Here is a 17,648-nt window from a genome sequence, read left to right on the forward strand (position 1 = left end):
TTCTCCCTCACGGTAACACCTGCAGCCGATAGTTCATTTATTAATTCGTCAAATGTTTCGAAATGCTTCTGTAATTGTGTGTCTATCTCATTTTTATACTTAATAACCTCTTTCTAATAGACAATTCGGTGGCCGTACTTTGGCTTTCATAAATTGCGTCTAAACTTGCCAAGATGGACTTCGCTGTACTACCACTTGTATCATACTTGAGAAGAGTATCCGCTAGATATTGTACAATTGTACTTTTGACAATACGTTCAGCTTTAGACCAACCCGTAGTAGCTAATGACGGAGGTTCTTCGTCAACCACTTTCAACACATCGAGTTCTTGCAATAGATTTCTCCCTCTATGTTTCCACGCACTGTATCTTGTACCGTCAAACTGCGGTATGTTTCTTCTGTCTTTAGACATATCTATTTTCACTAATTATATATATAAGTAAATCTAAAATGAACAACACACAAACCTTAAACACAATTAATGCACAGCGTGATCTGGGCCCAAAACCTGTTGAGTTATAGGGGATATTAAAAAATTACTCTTTCTTATAAAACTATTTTCTTTTTATTTTATATGATAAGGTGGAAGCACGTCTTTACTCAATTAGCAGTAGAAATGGAATAAACGAAAAACGAATAAACGAAAAGAAAAATATTTCGTCGACAAGCACTTAAAAAACACAAAATAACCAAGTGCTTTTTTATAAAATGATTTTGTACGGCATTCTTACCACCTATAGATCCATCAAAAATAATGAAAAAACACGTAGTGCCGTTATAAAATAGTAAGCCACAAAGTCGGAAAAAATTTTTGATTTTCTGAAAAAACCCCGGGTCTATTTAATCATTTGATTTTGAACGGCGTCGGTTTCATACAATTTCAATACCTATTCTAATTGATTATTTCGCAACACCGTACAAAAATCATGCAACAACGGAGAAAAATCGAGGGTTGAAATATGGAAAAGGTGGATTTCAACCCTGGATTTTTCTTTGCATTTTCGCATGTTGACCGTGAGTGTACCCTCATGAATCGTACGTAAAACAGTTGTTATCTATTTCAACAGGCTTAGAATATTTTGCAAAGAATTTTTTTATTTGAAATAATATCAAACATGAAAATATGATGTCATTCAAATTGCGAATACATTATTCTCTCATTGTATAGATTACTTAATTTTGTATAATTGATTTAAATTCGATTTAAGGGATAACACCATTATAGAGCCCGAAAAAAGCCTTTTTTGGGAATTTTTTTTGCGAAAACTAAATGAGGAATAGAATTTCTTTTTTGAGGGTTGGTTAATCATATATTGAGCTATGTACACAAATATTTGTATTGATTTTAGATAGAAAATGGCATAGTCGGTATTCGTGGCTGAACAAAACCCTGTTTTTTTTTTTTTTTACTAAAATGGGCGGTCTCATACCTGGACAACTATGAGACCTAGAATAAAAAACAAAAAAAATTCTTAATATATGTATAAGACAAGGGCCTTTGTCTTACGAAATTTGGAAACAACGTCACAAATTAATTGTACTGCGGTTGATGCTAGTAATAACTGAAATATATTTACACTATATACATATACAAAAACGATTAGAATAATTTATAATACAAGATATTACGCAGGGTTACCTGAATCAACAACAAGTACAGCTTTACTAGATTATAATTATTAATATATAAATATTAACTAATTATAAAAATTACAATTACTATAATTTGAAATTTATAATATCGTTTGGCGGTAGACACCATGAGTCTCCCACGTATCTCAACGTGGTTTCTGCTCTTATCACGCAGTTACGACTGACGAGTGCGAACGGCCGCGTATCTCGCCTGGCATGAGTGTCGAGCAGGCACGACCTCTGACGTGTCGCGTTATAGTTTGGCCTAGCCCAAACTTACATCCCCCCTTTGACACACGTTACAGGAGTCAGGAGCTTGGAAATAGGGAATCATTTTACTCGCATGATATACATTTGACTCCGGTGTTTTAAATCCCGAATCAATAACATACAGTAAATCCGAAATTTTATGTTTTATCTTAAACGGGCCCACTCTGACTGGGTCCAGTTTTTTCCTATTTAAACGATTTCCGTTCTGAATATAAACTAGATCCCCGACTTTGTATGTTATTTTACGTTTATGCTTATCATAATAAACTTTGTTTTGTTCGTGAATTTTTTGTGCATTTAAAAATGCTATTTTTCTATTTTTATCTAGATTTTCCAAATTGTTTTCGTTTAGTTCCGAAGGAAAAAAGATTTATCAATTCCATTTAGCAGATAATTCGGAGTAAATTTTGTTGTGCTGTGTATCGTATTATTGTAGTTCTCAACACATTTTTCCGCTATGACTGACCACGGCCTATCTTTATTTTCGAAAATTTTACATCTAATTGCATTAACTAGTGTTTGATTTGTTCGTTCGTTTTGCCCGTTTGAAAAAGGGCAATCTACCGCGGTGAAAATATTTGTTATGTTTTCTGCTTTTAGAAATTTTTTAAATTCTTTCGAGTTTATTCCAGCATATTGGTCAGTTAGTAATAATTTTATTTTCCCCCTTTTTTGAACTTTCTTAATTAAATTTATGAAATCTTTTGCCGACTGCGTTTTTGAGGTCACTACAAAAGCGTACTTCGTGAAATGATCTACGACTAAATGTAAAAATTTTTTTGGTGACTTGTTTCCGCTGAACCCTCCTATTGTATCCAAGGATATTATTTGAAAGGGCTCCGACGCTGGGCCTAATTGTGAAAGGGGTTGCCTAAAGTTTCCGAACCTCGATTTATTTCTTATACACGTATCGCATGCTCGGCAAATAAATTTTATATGTTTATGCATATTTCTAAAATAATATTTTGGAGTTAAAGTCAGAGTTAACTGCTTTACTCCAATATGGATTTCGTTGTGAATCTTTTTTATCAATTGAATTCCTAAACTTTCCGAAATCCATATCTTTTCTTTGTTGTTCAGAATTTTATAACAAATGTTATCTCTTTTTACTATTTTGTCTTCTTTTTTTATATGTAATTGTTTTTGATCGTTTATTAATTCTTCCATTGATAAAAAATTTACTATTTTGATAGCCGTTTCATTATTTATGCTTTCATCTAGTACCGGGTTTCGCGAAAAGCTATCTGCTTCTGAATTATTTTTGCCCGGGTTATACTTGATTTCAAAATCAAAATTAGAAATGTAGTTTAATAAAGCCAATAATTCAGGATCTTTGCTCTTTTTCACATTAAAATTTTCCAGCGGCTTGTGGTCTGTAAATATCGTGAATTTATTCCCTATTAGTTTATATTGCCAATATAAAATGCACTCTTTTATTGCCAGGAGTTCCAAGAAAATAGCGCGTTTATTTTCTTGTGACTTTGTTAATTTTTTGAGAAAAAATAAACTGGTTTAATAGAGTCATCTTTCTGAGGCTGCTTCAAAACTGCCGCTACTCCTTTTTTAGATGCATCAGTGAAAATGTATATGGGAAGTTTTGGGTCAAAAATTGCCACTATCGGTTCCGAACTGAGATAATCTTTTATTTTTTTGAAGCTGTATTCACATTCTTGTGTCCATTCAAATTTTACATTTTTCTAAGTAAATTATGCAGTGGTTCTAACTCAATCGAAGCTTGTGGTATATATTTTAAATAGAAATTTATTTTGCCCAAAAGTTGCCTCACATTTTTTTGATTTTGCGGTGTAGGAAAATTTTTAATTGCTATCAAGTTATCATTTAGGGGTCTTACCTCATTTTCTCTAATTTCATGTCCTAAATATATAACCGATTTTTGTGCAAATATGCATTTTCTTTTATTTAATTTAAAACCCGCTTTTTTAATGGCTATGAGAACTTCATTAATATGCTGTATATGATCTGTGTAATTTTTTGAAAAAATCAAAATATCGTCGATGTAATTAATCGCGAAGGTTTCGAGATTATTTTTCGCTATTATGTCACTCAGAATTCTCTGAAAAATAGCTGGAGACGATTTTAATCCAAAAGGCAAACATTTCCATTGCCAATGCCCATTTTGGGTAATAAACGCGGTTTTATATCTATCTTTTTCTCTAATTGAGATTGACCAGAAGGCCGAGTTTATATCCAATTTCGAAAAATTTTACAATCCCTTACCCTAGTTAATAGATCATCAATAATCGGAAAAGGATGGCATTCTGGTATTATTATTTTATTTAGTTCGCTGTAGTCTACACATAACCGTGACTTTCTCCCTTCTTCCTTCTTCAAAACAAGAGTTACCGGGGATGCGAAAGGACTAGTGGAGCGTTCAATTAAGCCTACTCTCACTAACGATTTTATCTGCGAATTTATTTCTTCGTTATCCGCTATGGAACATTTGTACGGTTTACGCGCAATGTATTTATTTTCAATAAGCTTTATTGTCGCTTCGTAACCTTTTACTCTGCCTACTTCGAATTTGTCTTCTGTAAATAACTCTTTGTGTTTATTCCACACACGTTCCCAAGGACTTTCACTGTTTACAACCGTATTCGTTGATATATACTCAGTGTTCAAATTTTCCTGTATGTGATATTTCTTTGTATTATTTTGAAAGATTTTCAAATTCTCATCCTGACAAAGTTTAAATTCTTTTATTGCGTCTAAACCTAACAAAATGTCATCCTGGAAAGAATCACTTTTTACAATATAAAAACATATTGTCCCTGAAATATTAAAGATCTTCGTCTTTAAATTTATTTTGCCTAACGTATTCGTAGAGCCCGCAAATGTATTTATTTTATTTTTCCCACTTATTTTTTTGTTTAATTTTAGTTTTACAATTGTATCGTAATTTATTATGGATACGTTCGCTCCCGAGTCATATACCGCAACTACTGGCGTATCCTCGATATTAATTCTTAATTTAATAAGTGGGATCGTAATCCGTTTTTTGACTCATCCGAAAACGCTACACTTTCTTCGATCTTTGCGTTATTTATTATTTTTATTTTATCGTTTCTTGATTTTACTTTATCAGGGGTTTTGACCTGCCCATATCTTCCGAATGATATCTATTTGGGAATCCTTTTTTATTGCCGAGGCCGCACGGTTTTCTCTCTAATCTATTTTCTTCAGAGATTTTCGTTTTTGAGATAAATTTCTTTTCTTTTTCTATGAGACCTTCTAGCTGATTTATAAGAGTCATTAAACTATCAACAGTATTTATATCTTTCTTATTTATGTGTAAATGAATTTTTTCTGGCAAACCCAAAACAATTAAATTTATTTGTGTATTTTCTAAAATATTAGGATCTGTGTCTATAAGCAGATCTCTCTTTTTTAACGCATACTGTAAAAGCGACCCATCTAAATAACGAAATTCATATGCATACTTTATATCTGACCACCCTATAACGGCAAATGTATCTATAAACGACTTTTTCCAATGTTCCCAAGGTCGTGTGATCATGTTTACTTTCAGAAAACTGTTAAACCAGTCAAGAGCGGGGCCCTCCAAAAAAAATCTTAACGTTTCCGCGTAATTTACTTCCTTATATCCTAAACGAGTACATTCGCTCACAAAAAGATCCATAAATATTGTCGCGTTCTGGTTTTTTCCCGAAAATTTTTCTAAAACCATATTCTTTACTCGTGATGAATTTTTTTCATGCGAGTCTGACTCAGGATTTTGGATGGGAACAGTACTAGGATCGACATATGCCCGACACTCATCCAAATACATACCGTCGTAACATACGTTCCCCTCTTCATCCAAGTATTGCCCCTTTAGCTTATCAACCAGAGAAATCAAGACCTTCCGGTATTTTCCCCGTGTTTTCAAATTCTTGACTATGTTCCTCACAATCTTAGTTTCAAAAAGATTAGGGTGATTCTCCTTTGTTGAAAGGTGTTCCGGGAATTCGTAAGTTGTGTCCTCTCCTTCTAATTGAATGGTGCGGACTCTCAAAATGGTGGATTTTACGTCCAATGCCTCTGAGACAAAGCAGAATCTTGCTCGAACGACAGCCATTTTGTGTTGTTGATTTATAAGACAAGGGCCTTTGTCTTACGAAATTTGGAAACAACGTCACAAATTAATTGTACTGCGGTTGATGCTAGTAATAACTGAAATATATTTACACTATATACATATACAAAAACGATTAGAATAATTTATAATACAAGATATTACGCAGGGTTACCTGAATCAACAACAAGTACAGCTTTACTAGATTATAATTATTAATATATAAATATTAACTAATTATAAAAATTACAATTACTATAATTTGAAATTTATAATATCGTTTGGCGGTAGACACCATGAGTCTCCCACGTATCTCAACGTGGTTTCTGCTCTTATCACGCAGTTACGACTGACGAGTGCGAACGGCCGCGTATCTCGCCTGGCATAAGTGTCGAGCAGGCACGACCTCTGACGTGTCGCGTTATAGTTTGGCCTAGCCCAAACTTACATATGTACTATTATCTTGAGAAGTACATACGGATTTTTCTCTAAGTCAAATTTTGTGAAAATGACGCAACTTTGAATAAAACAATCGACTTTTCGACGACAAAAAATGTAGAAAATTGTTTATAAAATTAAAAGTTTACATTCAATTAAAAATTGAATATGTACTTTTGTAGATAATACAACTATCAAACTATCTTCAAAATTGTCGAGTTATAAAATGCATAAGCAAAAATGAGATTTGTCTAAAAATCATCAAATTATCAAATCTTTAATATCATTCAAATGGTGAGGTTTACGGAAAAAATATAAGATACCTTTTTTGTAGAGCATTTAATTTCCTACAAAATTTGTTTTCAACATTTTTCTGTACAATCAATAAATAATGAGGTATGAATTTTAATCTATTGGACTGAAAAAAAATAAAAAACTGCGATGCGGAGGATCTTCCTAATAAAATTAAGAGCTTATATTGGGTGAGAATTCTTGTAAGGTGTCTAGGAACCCATTTTTTCGTGGCACTCGAAAAAAAAAATAAGTCATTTTTTTAACCCACCCTAATATATATAACATACAATGAATTTTTATACATGTGTACGATAAAATAGCAGTGGAAATTTACAAAGAAATAATGTTATTAGATTTTCCTGCACGCGCCGCCATCGTGCATAGTTCTATGTTTTACTAATTTATTTAATATTAATAGTTTTTAATATTTGATCAAAAATAATAGATGTTATTAATATAAATATACTGCAGCTATTTTGTAAACTATGTCTACTTAAAAGTAATTTTATTTTTCGAATTTTAAAGCAATAAATATTCGTTTTCATGAGTAATAAAGCTTGTCTGCATTTATATATTTATATACACAATATATTATATTACAACAAAATTATTATTACAAAAGATTGCTTCTGTAATGCTTGCTACATTAGCAAAATTCAATTTACACAAACAATCTTTTTTTTTTTTGAATCTTCCAAATATTAATAGTATTGAATCTTTGAATAATTTTTTCATTTCCTACTAACATTTTTCAAATGAAAGTGTCTATTAAGAAAAACTTTTGAGGTAGGTTACTAATTGTTATTTCAATGGAAAATTGAATAATCGGCATAAAAAATATATATTTATAAAAAATGCATAAATTCATTAAAAATTAATATAAATTGCATTTCGTCTTAACTCTAAGAGAATATTACTTTATTTTACTTATTCTCAAAGAAAATAATTCAAAAAAATGCTTTATTCCGAGAATTTTAATATTTTTTCAAACAGTGATCGTTTAAGTGACCTACTAAAAGTATATTATGTATATTTCATAATAAAAATGAAAACTGTAACGTTCTCATAGAAGAGCACATGTGATATTTCTACATTCCAAATATTAATTTTTTCACTTGTGAAGTACAAAAGCACAAAAGCGCTTTACAGCAATTAGAATATTGAAAGATTAAAACCGAGAGATCCGGATGAATCCGGTCATTACGGTGATATATAAAGCTTGAGTTAAAACTTTACACTATGTACATACTTTCGAACAGATAAAAAATGTGAAAATATTAGAAATTTTGGATACACCAGGTTTTTTTTTTGAGTATACAGTCTTGTAAGCATATACATTTATATCTTAACAAAATATGAAAAATTGCAACTTAAAATAGAAAAACAGTATAAATTTCATTGCTTGTATTGCAAATGCATTTATATTTGGCTCTCTCTTTTCACTTAAAGTTAACTTATGATGAATGTGAATAAGTAATTTAATCATAATCTATCTTATTCGCTCCAACTTGATTAAATAATCTTTCTTTAATCATTTGCGTCATTAAACCATGTATAATTTCAATTGTAGTTTTAGAGCTATCACGTGCTGCTTGTGTAAGATTTGTTGCTGAATTATCACCTCTACTCGTTCTTTTTACTGTCACTTCAGCTTCTTCTAATTTATTAGATAAATCCAATATTTTTCCTGTATTATAATCTGTATTTGTTAATAGACTGGGAGAACTAAGAACGCTCACCCAATATTTATTCCATAAAGAATCTAACAATTTTCTATCTAATGATGATATAATATATGATATTTCTAAAGAATAATATTGATTACAATGTACACCAAAATCTTCGATTTTTTCTAAAGGTATTGTTTGATATTCTGATTTCTCCTTATTAGGATTTTTATAATCCTATAAATTAAGAAAAGTTATTTTAAGATAAGTATATATATATATATATATATATATATATATATATATATATATACGTAAGTATATACAGTTGCATGCAAAATTATCCGGCCAAACATCACTTTTTGATTATGTAATATATAAAGGGTGCAAAATGCAAATACAAATTTATCATCGTAAAGTATTTTTATTTTGTTATAAAACCATGTAATTAGAAAATTATATATAACAATTTATAATTATTTATAACAAGAATAATAATTTTTGGTTTTTCATAAATAACTGGCAAAGCACAAATTTCGCACTATGTATAGAAAAAACTGAAGAAAAAATAATCAGAAATAGTAATAAAAAATAAATATAAGAAATAAATGTTAAATTTTCATCAATATTTGGTAGCCATATCCTTTGTAGCTATCACAGCAGCACATCGGTGAGGCATCGATTCAATCTGTTTAATGATTTTATCTTGACAGATATTTTTCCACTCTTCTTGAACTTTTTCCCCACAAATAATCAGCTTTATTCGCACATGTTTTAGACCCTAATTTTAGTTTTAGCTCTTGCCATTAATGCTCTATGGGATTTAAGTTCGGAGATTGACTTGGCTACTCTAAAACTCGGACTTTTTTCTGGGAAAAAACTGTTGAAGGAGCTTTAATTGATGTTTTGTCTCATTATCCTGCTGAAATATCCATCCTCGTGGCACGTTTTGACGTGCATAAGGCAGAATTACATATCTAATATGATATCTCTATATTTAATAGAGTCCATTGTGTCTTCAATTTTAAAGATTGGGTCAACGCCTTTCCAAGAAAATGCACCCCATAGCATAATGCTACTTTTTCACCGTGTTTTACAGTGGGTAATTTGATATCTTGAATCATATCTAGTACCTTTTGGTCGTCGAACATATCTTCTCCCATCGTTTTCAAACCCATTAATTTTAGTTTCATCCAAAAAGATCACTTTTTTCCAATCTTCAATAGTCCAGTGCTGATGTCTTTTTGCGAATTCCAATCTGTCCTTCTTATTTTTCTAACTGATAAGTGGTTTTTTAACAACAATAGTGGGACCGAAAAATCCCACTTCTTTCAACCTTCGTTACACAGTACTTTTACTAATGTCAGCAAAATTATCTTCGCGTAACTAGCGTGCATTGATTGCAGCAATTTTTGTTACGTCTGAGATAAACCTTTCTTTTAATTACTCTATCAACACGATTAGTTATTTTTCTTGGTCGCCCAGGATTGCGTTTAGTTTCTAAAGAACCCGTTGCCTTAAATTTAATAATAATATTGTTAACAGTCGATTTTCCGATAGCCATAATTGTTGATATTTCACGGAAGACTTTTCCTTCATCGTGTAATTTTTATAATTAATTTAGGAATGTTTAAAGAGACGTGCGTTTCGGCATTTTGACAAAGTGTTACTGATCGTACAATACAGAAAAGACAACAAACTCAATGTTTACATACATTTGCGACTGATAACGTGAACATAGCGAAGTAAATTACATTTTACCTTGATTAATAATACCTTTATAGAACATGAACGGATATTTATGAAAAACCAGAAATTGTCATACTTGTAACAAATAATTGTTAATAGTTATAAACAATATTTAAATGACATATTTCGATGGCATAATAAAAACGCTTTACAATAATATATTTGAGTTTTCATTCTGCATTTAGTAAACCACACTAAATGATTAAATTATGTTTGGTCGGATAATTTTGCATGCAACTGTATAAGATGTATTAGAATCATATTTCTATATAACTTTTGATACGCACTTTTGGATAAGTTCTAAATGCTCCTAAGCAAACTTTACCCGCAGAAATAGTTTGCACAGGATCAATTACAATAGCGACAAATGGATCTTGATAATTCTGATTCATAAGTTGTGTAGCCACATCAATACCAGATAACCAACATCCATAACCTGGATGACTATGATACCAGCCAATAACGTTCTCTAATCTGTCAACCTAAATGGATATTTTATTACATTAAACAAAATACTATGACATTATGCAAGAAACAAAATGATCTTTTTTTCCATTTTACCCGTTTTATATAATCCATATATACAGCCATATATTCATATGCTTGAGCTTGCGCATTAACCCTTGTTTCTGTCCCTTCAACAGGTAATGCAAAAGAATTCATAACAATCATTACATTTCCTAGTACTTTTCCAATCAGAACACCCATTACTTCGTTTTTCTTACCAGAACGTGCGTGCATTAGCATTTTTAACAAAGCTAATGCTGAGATTTTAATATCTTTGAAAAAATGAGGACTATATTGAACAAATCCAATGCATTAGAAAAATAAAATAAGATTTCTATACTTAACTATTTCTATATTTAGCATAATGTTAAACTTATGGAAACGTTTATATATTTATATTAGACCTACTTTTTTTCCCATGGCTTAATACACAATATCTCTTGGTTTCGTTGTTTATCAAATTTGTAAATTTCATCACTAGCACTGATTGTTTCAACTTCATTTGACATTTCCCAAGTCTTCTGAGCAATAATACTTTGATCACTGGATGTACTAGCCATTTTTTATTTTCTTGTAAAGCTACAAAATATCACAGATTGAACAAATTATCTTTCACAATTTTAAATAAAAACTATGATAAAATTCATGTTTAATCAAGTTCATCATATATTACATTAAGTATTAGACATTCGCAATAACTTGATTATCATTAAAATTATAAAATTGATATACACATAAGTTCTAAGAAATTTACATATTTCATTTATTATAGTTAGCAAAATATTTCTTCTTCTTATAATAATAATAATAAACAATAATTTTTTTAAATGTAACTTAATTTAAAATAAATTCATACAAATATCTAACACAAACGAGCATTGCAATATAAATTTTCAATAATGAAAAGAAATTATTATCCTACTTTAATTAATTTAAGTTGTTTTCTAAAATTATCAATAATAACGAACTTAACAAACAAAAAATTGAAAAATTAAATCTCTGTACTTCGAATAAGAATACTGTTATCGACATCTACTGCCATTGCTTAGAGTTATATTTAAGTATTTCTTGTATAAAAATCAAAGGTAATGACAACAGTAGGTATAAATAAATATTTCAAATTCTATTGGGAGTACATTTAAGTTTCCACCATTTGACAAAAGACTGCGCCACCAGCAAGTTATGTGTGGCTGCTCTGCTCGTCAAGTATCGATTTCCACCGCCAGGCGTGTTCCGATCAAGATAACCAAAGTGTTATCTTTGATATCTATAAACACGATCAGTGAAGCCAGATCGTAAAACATATCTACCCCTTCTCTCGAGGCCAGCACGCTTTGCACACAACGAAATGTTACGTTTCGGTGTATCGGGAAACCGAAAGAAGCCGAGGGACGCCAAGGTTAGCTGCGCGACAGAGGACAAATACCTGGACACAATACACATTGTTTTACACATTTTTTTAGACATTGTTCAAATGTGTATTATGTCAATGTATTTCTGCTCTGTCGCGCAGCTACCTCGGCTTCCCTTGGCTTCTTTCGGTTTTCCGATACACCGACACGTAAATTTTGCTGTGTAGGTGTGCTGGGCTCGAGAGAAGGGGTAGAAATGTTTGCAATCTGGCTTCACTGACTATACCAGTGATTCCATTCGTACGATAATTATCGTACACGTCACATAATGTAAACCATTGTACGATCGAAAATCCAACTTGTACGATAATTTACGATAATTCGATAGGTAAATATAATTTTCTATATGTCTCAATTTTGTTTTTTTTTCGATTGCAGCGCAGCGCTCGCTCGCTCAACTATATATGCATCGTTGCATCAAAAAGTTTGAAGTTCGAAAAGTTTATATCTACTACTCGGTATGCAGTATTCGGATGGTCTTAGCATACATAGTCGCAAAGCAGCATCAGAGCAGAATCGCAGCATCACACAGCATCATAGCACATAGCATTAGCATAGTCGAAAAAAGGATCGAAAAAATCGAAAAAAGCGAAAAAATCAAAACGAAAAAAACGACAAGACAAGATCGCGAAAATACACTTTTTTTTGCACTTTTGCATAAAAAAGAAACCTAGTCAAAAACTTTTTTTTCTGTGCGTACGATAATTTTACTGAGAGCCCGATAATTTTACGGCACTATGTCGAACAGACAAGCAAAAGTTTCTGGGATCACTGGACTCTACACACGATCAGCGATGAGTCGGTCATGACTCGCTTCCGCCGTTATTTGTATGGCTGGTTTTAACAGTAAGCAGTAGTCGAAATAAATAGATCATAGGCGTCATAAAATAAACAATACAAACAAATCTGCTGCTAAGACTCATCGAATGCTCCCAAATACTTATTATGATAATACCATAAGTGAAAAAACGAGTGATTTCAAAAAAACTAAAATGATAGTTTAGCCCTTTAAGTTAACACCGCACGAGTTAACTCAATCGGCATTTTATTCTATAATGCTATAAAAATTTTGTTTATTTTTGTATTTTTTTTTAATTTTTTAGCAAAGACAATGACCGAAACTAAATTTTTTTTATTTAGAAAAAAAAAAGATTTTTTTTTTTAAGAAAAAAAAAACTGCTTTAAAGGATTAATAAAACTGTAAACAAAAAATTAAAACAGATTTTATAAATAACAATTTATTTTTCTAATATATTCGTACTAGTTTTATTTAGAATATTTCATAGATTTAACAATAATAATATTTGAAATTACGTTAGTTTAAAGTTTACCTAGATTGATTTAGTTTGTAAACTTTATCAAAAAAAAAATTTATATTTACAGGAGTATGTTCAATCAATCCTATCTTTATATTTACATGTATTAGAAGGATCAAATGTAATCAAAATTTCTTCGATGGGATTCGGATTTGAGACACCGAAGCGAGTAGACGTGTCACGCGCGAGTTAGAACGCGAGTGTAAACAAATCGTTTATTATATATAATTATAGTGAATGGTTCAAGGTATAAATTTAAAGTTCCACTGTAAAATTTAACTGCTATCTTATAAGTGAATAAATAACGCATTCAAACTGCTTTTGCAGTTTGAAATGCAAGAACAATCCAACAACATGGCTTCTGACAACAGGGGTCAATTATATAAAACTGCACTACAAAAAAATACAGCATCATACGCCAATGTTACCTCTCAATACACCAGTCCAAAGAAAGAACAAGCAATAATACTTGACTCAATCGAAGGTTTTTCTAATGATGATTATATTGATGGTTTAGAGAATATTATAAATCCTCTGGAAATACGCTACATTTCTAAAATATCTGGCGCTCGTGTATGTATATTTCTATCCAGTGAAGCTTTAGTTGATACTCTTATAAATAAAACTGTGCAAGTTAAAAACATGAAATTAAAAGTAAGACCGTTAATTGAAAAAAATAAAAGAGTAGTAATATCTAACGTTAATCCAGTCATTCCGAATTCAGTGTTACTTGAAGAACTTAAACATGCAGGCATCAATCCAGTATCAAACATACATAGCTTAAGAGCAGGATTAATAAAACCAGGCAGGGCACACATTCTTTCCTTTAGACGACAATGTTACATAAGAGAAGAAGAAGAAAGTTTATTACCAGAGTCGCTTCAAATCAGCTTTGACAACGTTACGTATTGGATTTTCTTAAGCACAGATACAACACATTGTTTTCTTTGTAAACAAAGCGGCCATATAGCTAAGACGTGTAATAAATACACTGAAGACGTAAGTTTTAATACGAATAACAACAACGATACGTTAACAGCAGATAACTTAACGGACGCTTTGAAACCAAATAGACTTGTAAACACATTGAAAAGGCCACCTTCTTCTACTGTATCAGAAGTAACTACAGAAAATCAAGTATTGTATGAAACAGCTAAAAAACTCTTAGAGAAACCATCTGAGGAATGGTGCTTACCTAAGCCTAAGTCCAAAAAAACAAAAATAGTTCATGATAATTCGAATGACTCTCAGTCAGATATGTCAGATGTGGAAAGTAATATAAATCATCAAGAGGCACTTTTACCAGCAAAATTAGCACTGGAAAATTCAAGAGAAAAATGTATTATTCCCTTTACAGAATTTGAAGAATTTTTCGCTGCTTCATATGGCGTTCATGACGTTATAGACTTAGCTAAAAAGTACACTGAAAACTCAAGACGCTTAGCTGATATGATTGATAAAATTTATCCTCACGTTATACATCGAAGTGCTAAATCAAGGCTTAGTAGAATTAAAAAAAACTTTTAAGAATGTAAGTGCTGCCTTATACAATTTTAATACTTATTAAAATGGCTAAGTTGTGTGATAAAAATTTAAAAATACTATACTGGAACTGTCACTCTATTTCTGAAAAAGAAGAAGAAGTACGTCACTTGCTAACTGACTTAGACGTTCTAATATGTGTCGAAACATGGCTCACCAAAAACATCGAATTTCCTGGATTTAGAACATTCCAAAAAAATAGGCTACATTCAAGAGGAGGAGGTATTCTAATTTTAGTACGCAAAAACCTGATATGCTATGAAATTAAAAATTTAAGAGTGCCGGACATAAGTGTTGAATTAATGGGAATAAGTATTCAAAATGTTAAACCTGCCATTGATATATTTGCGTGTTATAGAGCCCCAGGTGGAATCTTATCTGAGTCACAGTGGGATACGGTTATTAATAATATAGATAATACTAAATTTACTCTCTTCGCGGGAGATTTTAATTCACACCATACAATCTGGAATTGTCCAAAAAATGATTCTAATGGTGAAAATTTACTAGAAAGTATTAATAAATCTAATCTTTTATTACACAATACAGATACTATAACAAACATTCGCGAACCAATTAACTATACATCCAATTTAGACCTCATTTTTTCTAGTATTAATCTAGCTGATAAATTACATGTACAGGTCAAAGATGAAACTTGTGGCTCCGATCACTTTCCTGTTAATATAGACGTAAATATTCCAAAATCGATTTATAATAAAAGAAGTTTCAGACTTAAATCTATGAAAACTAATTGGACCCTATTTCTAGAAGTATTGGAATTAAATTATGTAAAATTATTTACTGTAGAGTATGAAAGCTCTAATGCAAGCTCAAAATATTCAATTCTCACTGATTTAATAGTTAATGCACTTCAAAAAAGCACTCCAGAGAAAAAACTTGTCAATAATAATATACACAGAAATCCTGTTTCTTGGTGGGATCCAGAGTGTGAAAAAGCCTTAAGACTCAGAAAAGCTTCTTTTAAAAAATGGCGGTTTTCCAAAAGTATGAATGATCTTATAGATTATAAAAAGAACTGTGCTATTGTAAGACGTTTATTCAAAACAAAACGTAGAGAAAATTATAAAAAATTTGCAGAAAAAATCAATATACATACTAGTCAAAGCTACGTTTGGAATACTTGTAAAATAATGAAAAATAAATACACAAGAATAAGGCCTTGTCACACAACAGAAAACCATCAAACCGATGATTGTTTATTAGGCACAGCCTTAAATAAAATTAGTCCATCTTGGTGCTATACTGATCCTAATTTTTTACCAAATTGTAAAAAAAAAAAAAATTCTTAGTAAATCATTTAATTTCTCAGAATTTAATATTGCCTTAGATAGTAGAAACATACATTCTAGTCCGGGTATGGATGGAATAGACTACGAAGTGCTAAAAAAACTACCTGTTAAATATAAACTTATCCTATTAAACATATTCAATGAAATGTATAGTACTAATAACTACCCTGTTTCTTGGACAGACGTATATGTACATTTTGTCAAAAAACCAGATGGTACGAGCATGAGACCAATAAGTCTTACGCAGTGTCTATGTAAACTCTTTGACACGTTAATAAAAAATCGTTTGCAATGGTGGGTTGAGAAAAAAAAATTCTTCCAAAAAGCCAAATCGGATTTAGAAAAGGACAATCAACATCAGATAATCTATTAAGTCTAGCCCTTCAGGTAGAAGAATCATTTATTAACAAAAAAGACATTTTAGCTGCTTTTCTTGATGTCAGTGGAGCATTTGACAATGTCAACATTGAAATTCTATTACTTAAAATCACACAAATAGGCTGTCCACAAGAATTGACTAAATTTATAAAATTTATTACATTCGAAAGATCAATATACACTGATAAAACAGGTAATGAAGCTAGAAAAGTTTATAAAGGAGTGCCTCAAGGTGGTGTGCTTAGTTCCCTACTATATTGTATATATGTTTCTAACGTTATTGATAGGATTCCAAAAAGTGTAAAGATATCACAATTTGCAGATGACATTGCACTTTACTGCAATAGAGCTTCTTTTGAAACAAGTAAAAGACTGCTTGAAAAAGCGTTAAAACAAATGTTCGAAAATCTTTGTGAACTGGGGCTCTCTTTAAACGAGTCAAAAACAATTTTTATACATTTTAACAATCGCAACATTAAGCCTGGCGAAACTAAAATAAATATTAACAATACGATCATAAAATCTAGTAACCACGCACGAATTCTTGGAGTTTTATTTGACTATAAATTAACATTTAAAGAACATGTAAATAAAGTATTGAACAAATGTACAAAAGCAATAAATATCATTAAATTCTTGCGAGGTACTAAATGGGGTGCAGATCCTGAAACTCTAATTATTATGTATAAAAGTTTTGTACGATCAATCATTGATTACGCTAGCTTTGTCTACTTTCCCATACAAAAAACTCAAATAGAAAAACTAGAAAAATTACAATATATGGCTATAAGACTAGCCTTAGGATACAGAATCAGCACCCCAACTAATATTCTTATCTCCGAATCAAAACTAACCTTTATACAAGAACGTACTATATATTTATGCAATAGTTACTTGTACAAGATTGCCTCAAATACTAGTTTAAACATATATGAAAATGTTTTTGATTTTAAAAAACAGATAGAATGTAAGGAACATTTGTTTGTAAATAATAAACGTATTTTTGTGAATTGCATAAAAAATATCAATCAAGTAGA

General features: G+C 30.9%; 2 protein-coding genes across 4 annotated transcripts; both read right to left on the reverse strand.

Moving 5' to 3' along the window:
• Window positions 1-4,114: 4,114 nt before the first annotated feature.
• Window positions 4,115-6,374, reverse strand: LOC149031362 (uncharacterized). Its single transcript, XM_089176262.1, has 2 exons — window positions 6,171-6,374; window positions 4,115-6,093 (listed from the first exon to the last, which is right to left on the reverse strand). Exon 2 carries the CDS (start codon window positions 5,996-5,998, stop codon window positions 4,994-4,996), a length of 1,005 nt encoding a protein of 334 aa, XP_089032388.1. The 5' UTR covers window positions 5,999-6,093; window positions 6,171-6,374; the 3' UTR covers window positions 4,115-4,993.
• Window positions 6,375-6,753: 379 nt separating this feature from the next.
• LOC149031363 (COP9 signalosome complex subunit 5-like) lies at window positions 6,754-11,661 on the reverse strand. Of its 3 annotated transcripts, none has more exons than XM_089176275.1 (5): window positions 11,573-11,661; window positions 11,059-11,229; window positions 10,705-10,922; window positions 10,431-10,625; window positions 6,754-8,631 (listed from the first exon to the last, which is right to left on the reverse strand). In XM_089176275.1, the coding sequence occupies exons 2-5, from the start codon at window positions 11,150-11,152 to the stop codon at window positions 8,206-8,208; spliced, it is 933 nt and encodes a 310-aa protein (XP_089032401.1). In that variant the 5' UTR covers window positions 11,153-11,229; window positions 11,573-11,661; the 3' UTR covers window positions 6,754-8,205. The 3 variants fall into 3 exon arrangements, with proteins under 3 accessions (XP_089032401.1, XP_089032399.1, XP_089032400.1); XM_089176273.1 differs by having other exon boundaries at window positions 10,705-10,939; XM_089176274.1 differs by lacking the exon at window positions 11,573-11,661 and adding an exon at window positions 11,324-11,522 and having other exon boundaries at window positions 10,705-10,939.
• Window positions 11,662-17,648: the final 5,987 nt, after the last annotated feature.

The sequence above is a fragment of the Polistes dominula genome, unplaced genomic scaffold, assembly GCF_049000335.1.
Source record: "Polistes dominula isolate Pdom_NZ unplaced genomic scaffold, Pdom_raw_medaka contig_281, whole genome shotgun sequence".
NCBI lineage: Eukaryota > Metazoa > Arthropoda > Insecta > Hymenoptera > Vespidae > Polistes > Polistes dominula.

What these genes read in the sequence shown, in the direction of transcription:
- LOC149031362 (XM_089176262.1), bottom strand. Translation starts at nt 5,998, where the DNA reads ATGGCTGTCGTTCGAGCAAGATTCTGCTTTGTCTCAGAGGCATTGGAC.
- LOC149031363 (XM_089176273.1), bottom strand. Translation starts at nt 11,210, where the DNA reads ATGGCTAGTACATCCAGTGATCAAAGTATTATTGCTCAGAAGACTTGG. An exon ending in ATTAAGCCATGGGAAAAAAA is followed by an intron (nt 10,940 to 11,058) that starts GTAGGTCTAATA and finishes TGTTCAATATAG; the next exon opens with TCCTCATTTTTTCAAAGATA. An exon ending in CATTTAGAACTTATCCAAAA is followed by an intron (nt 8,632 to 10,430) that starts GTGCGTATCAAA and finishes CTTAATTTATAG; the next exon opens with GATTATAAAAATCCTAATAA.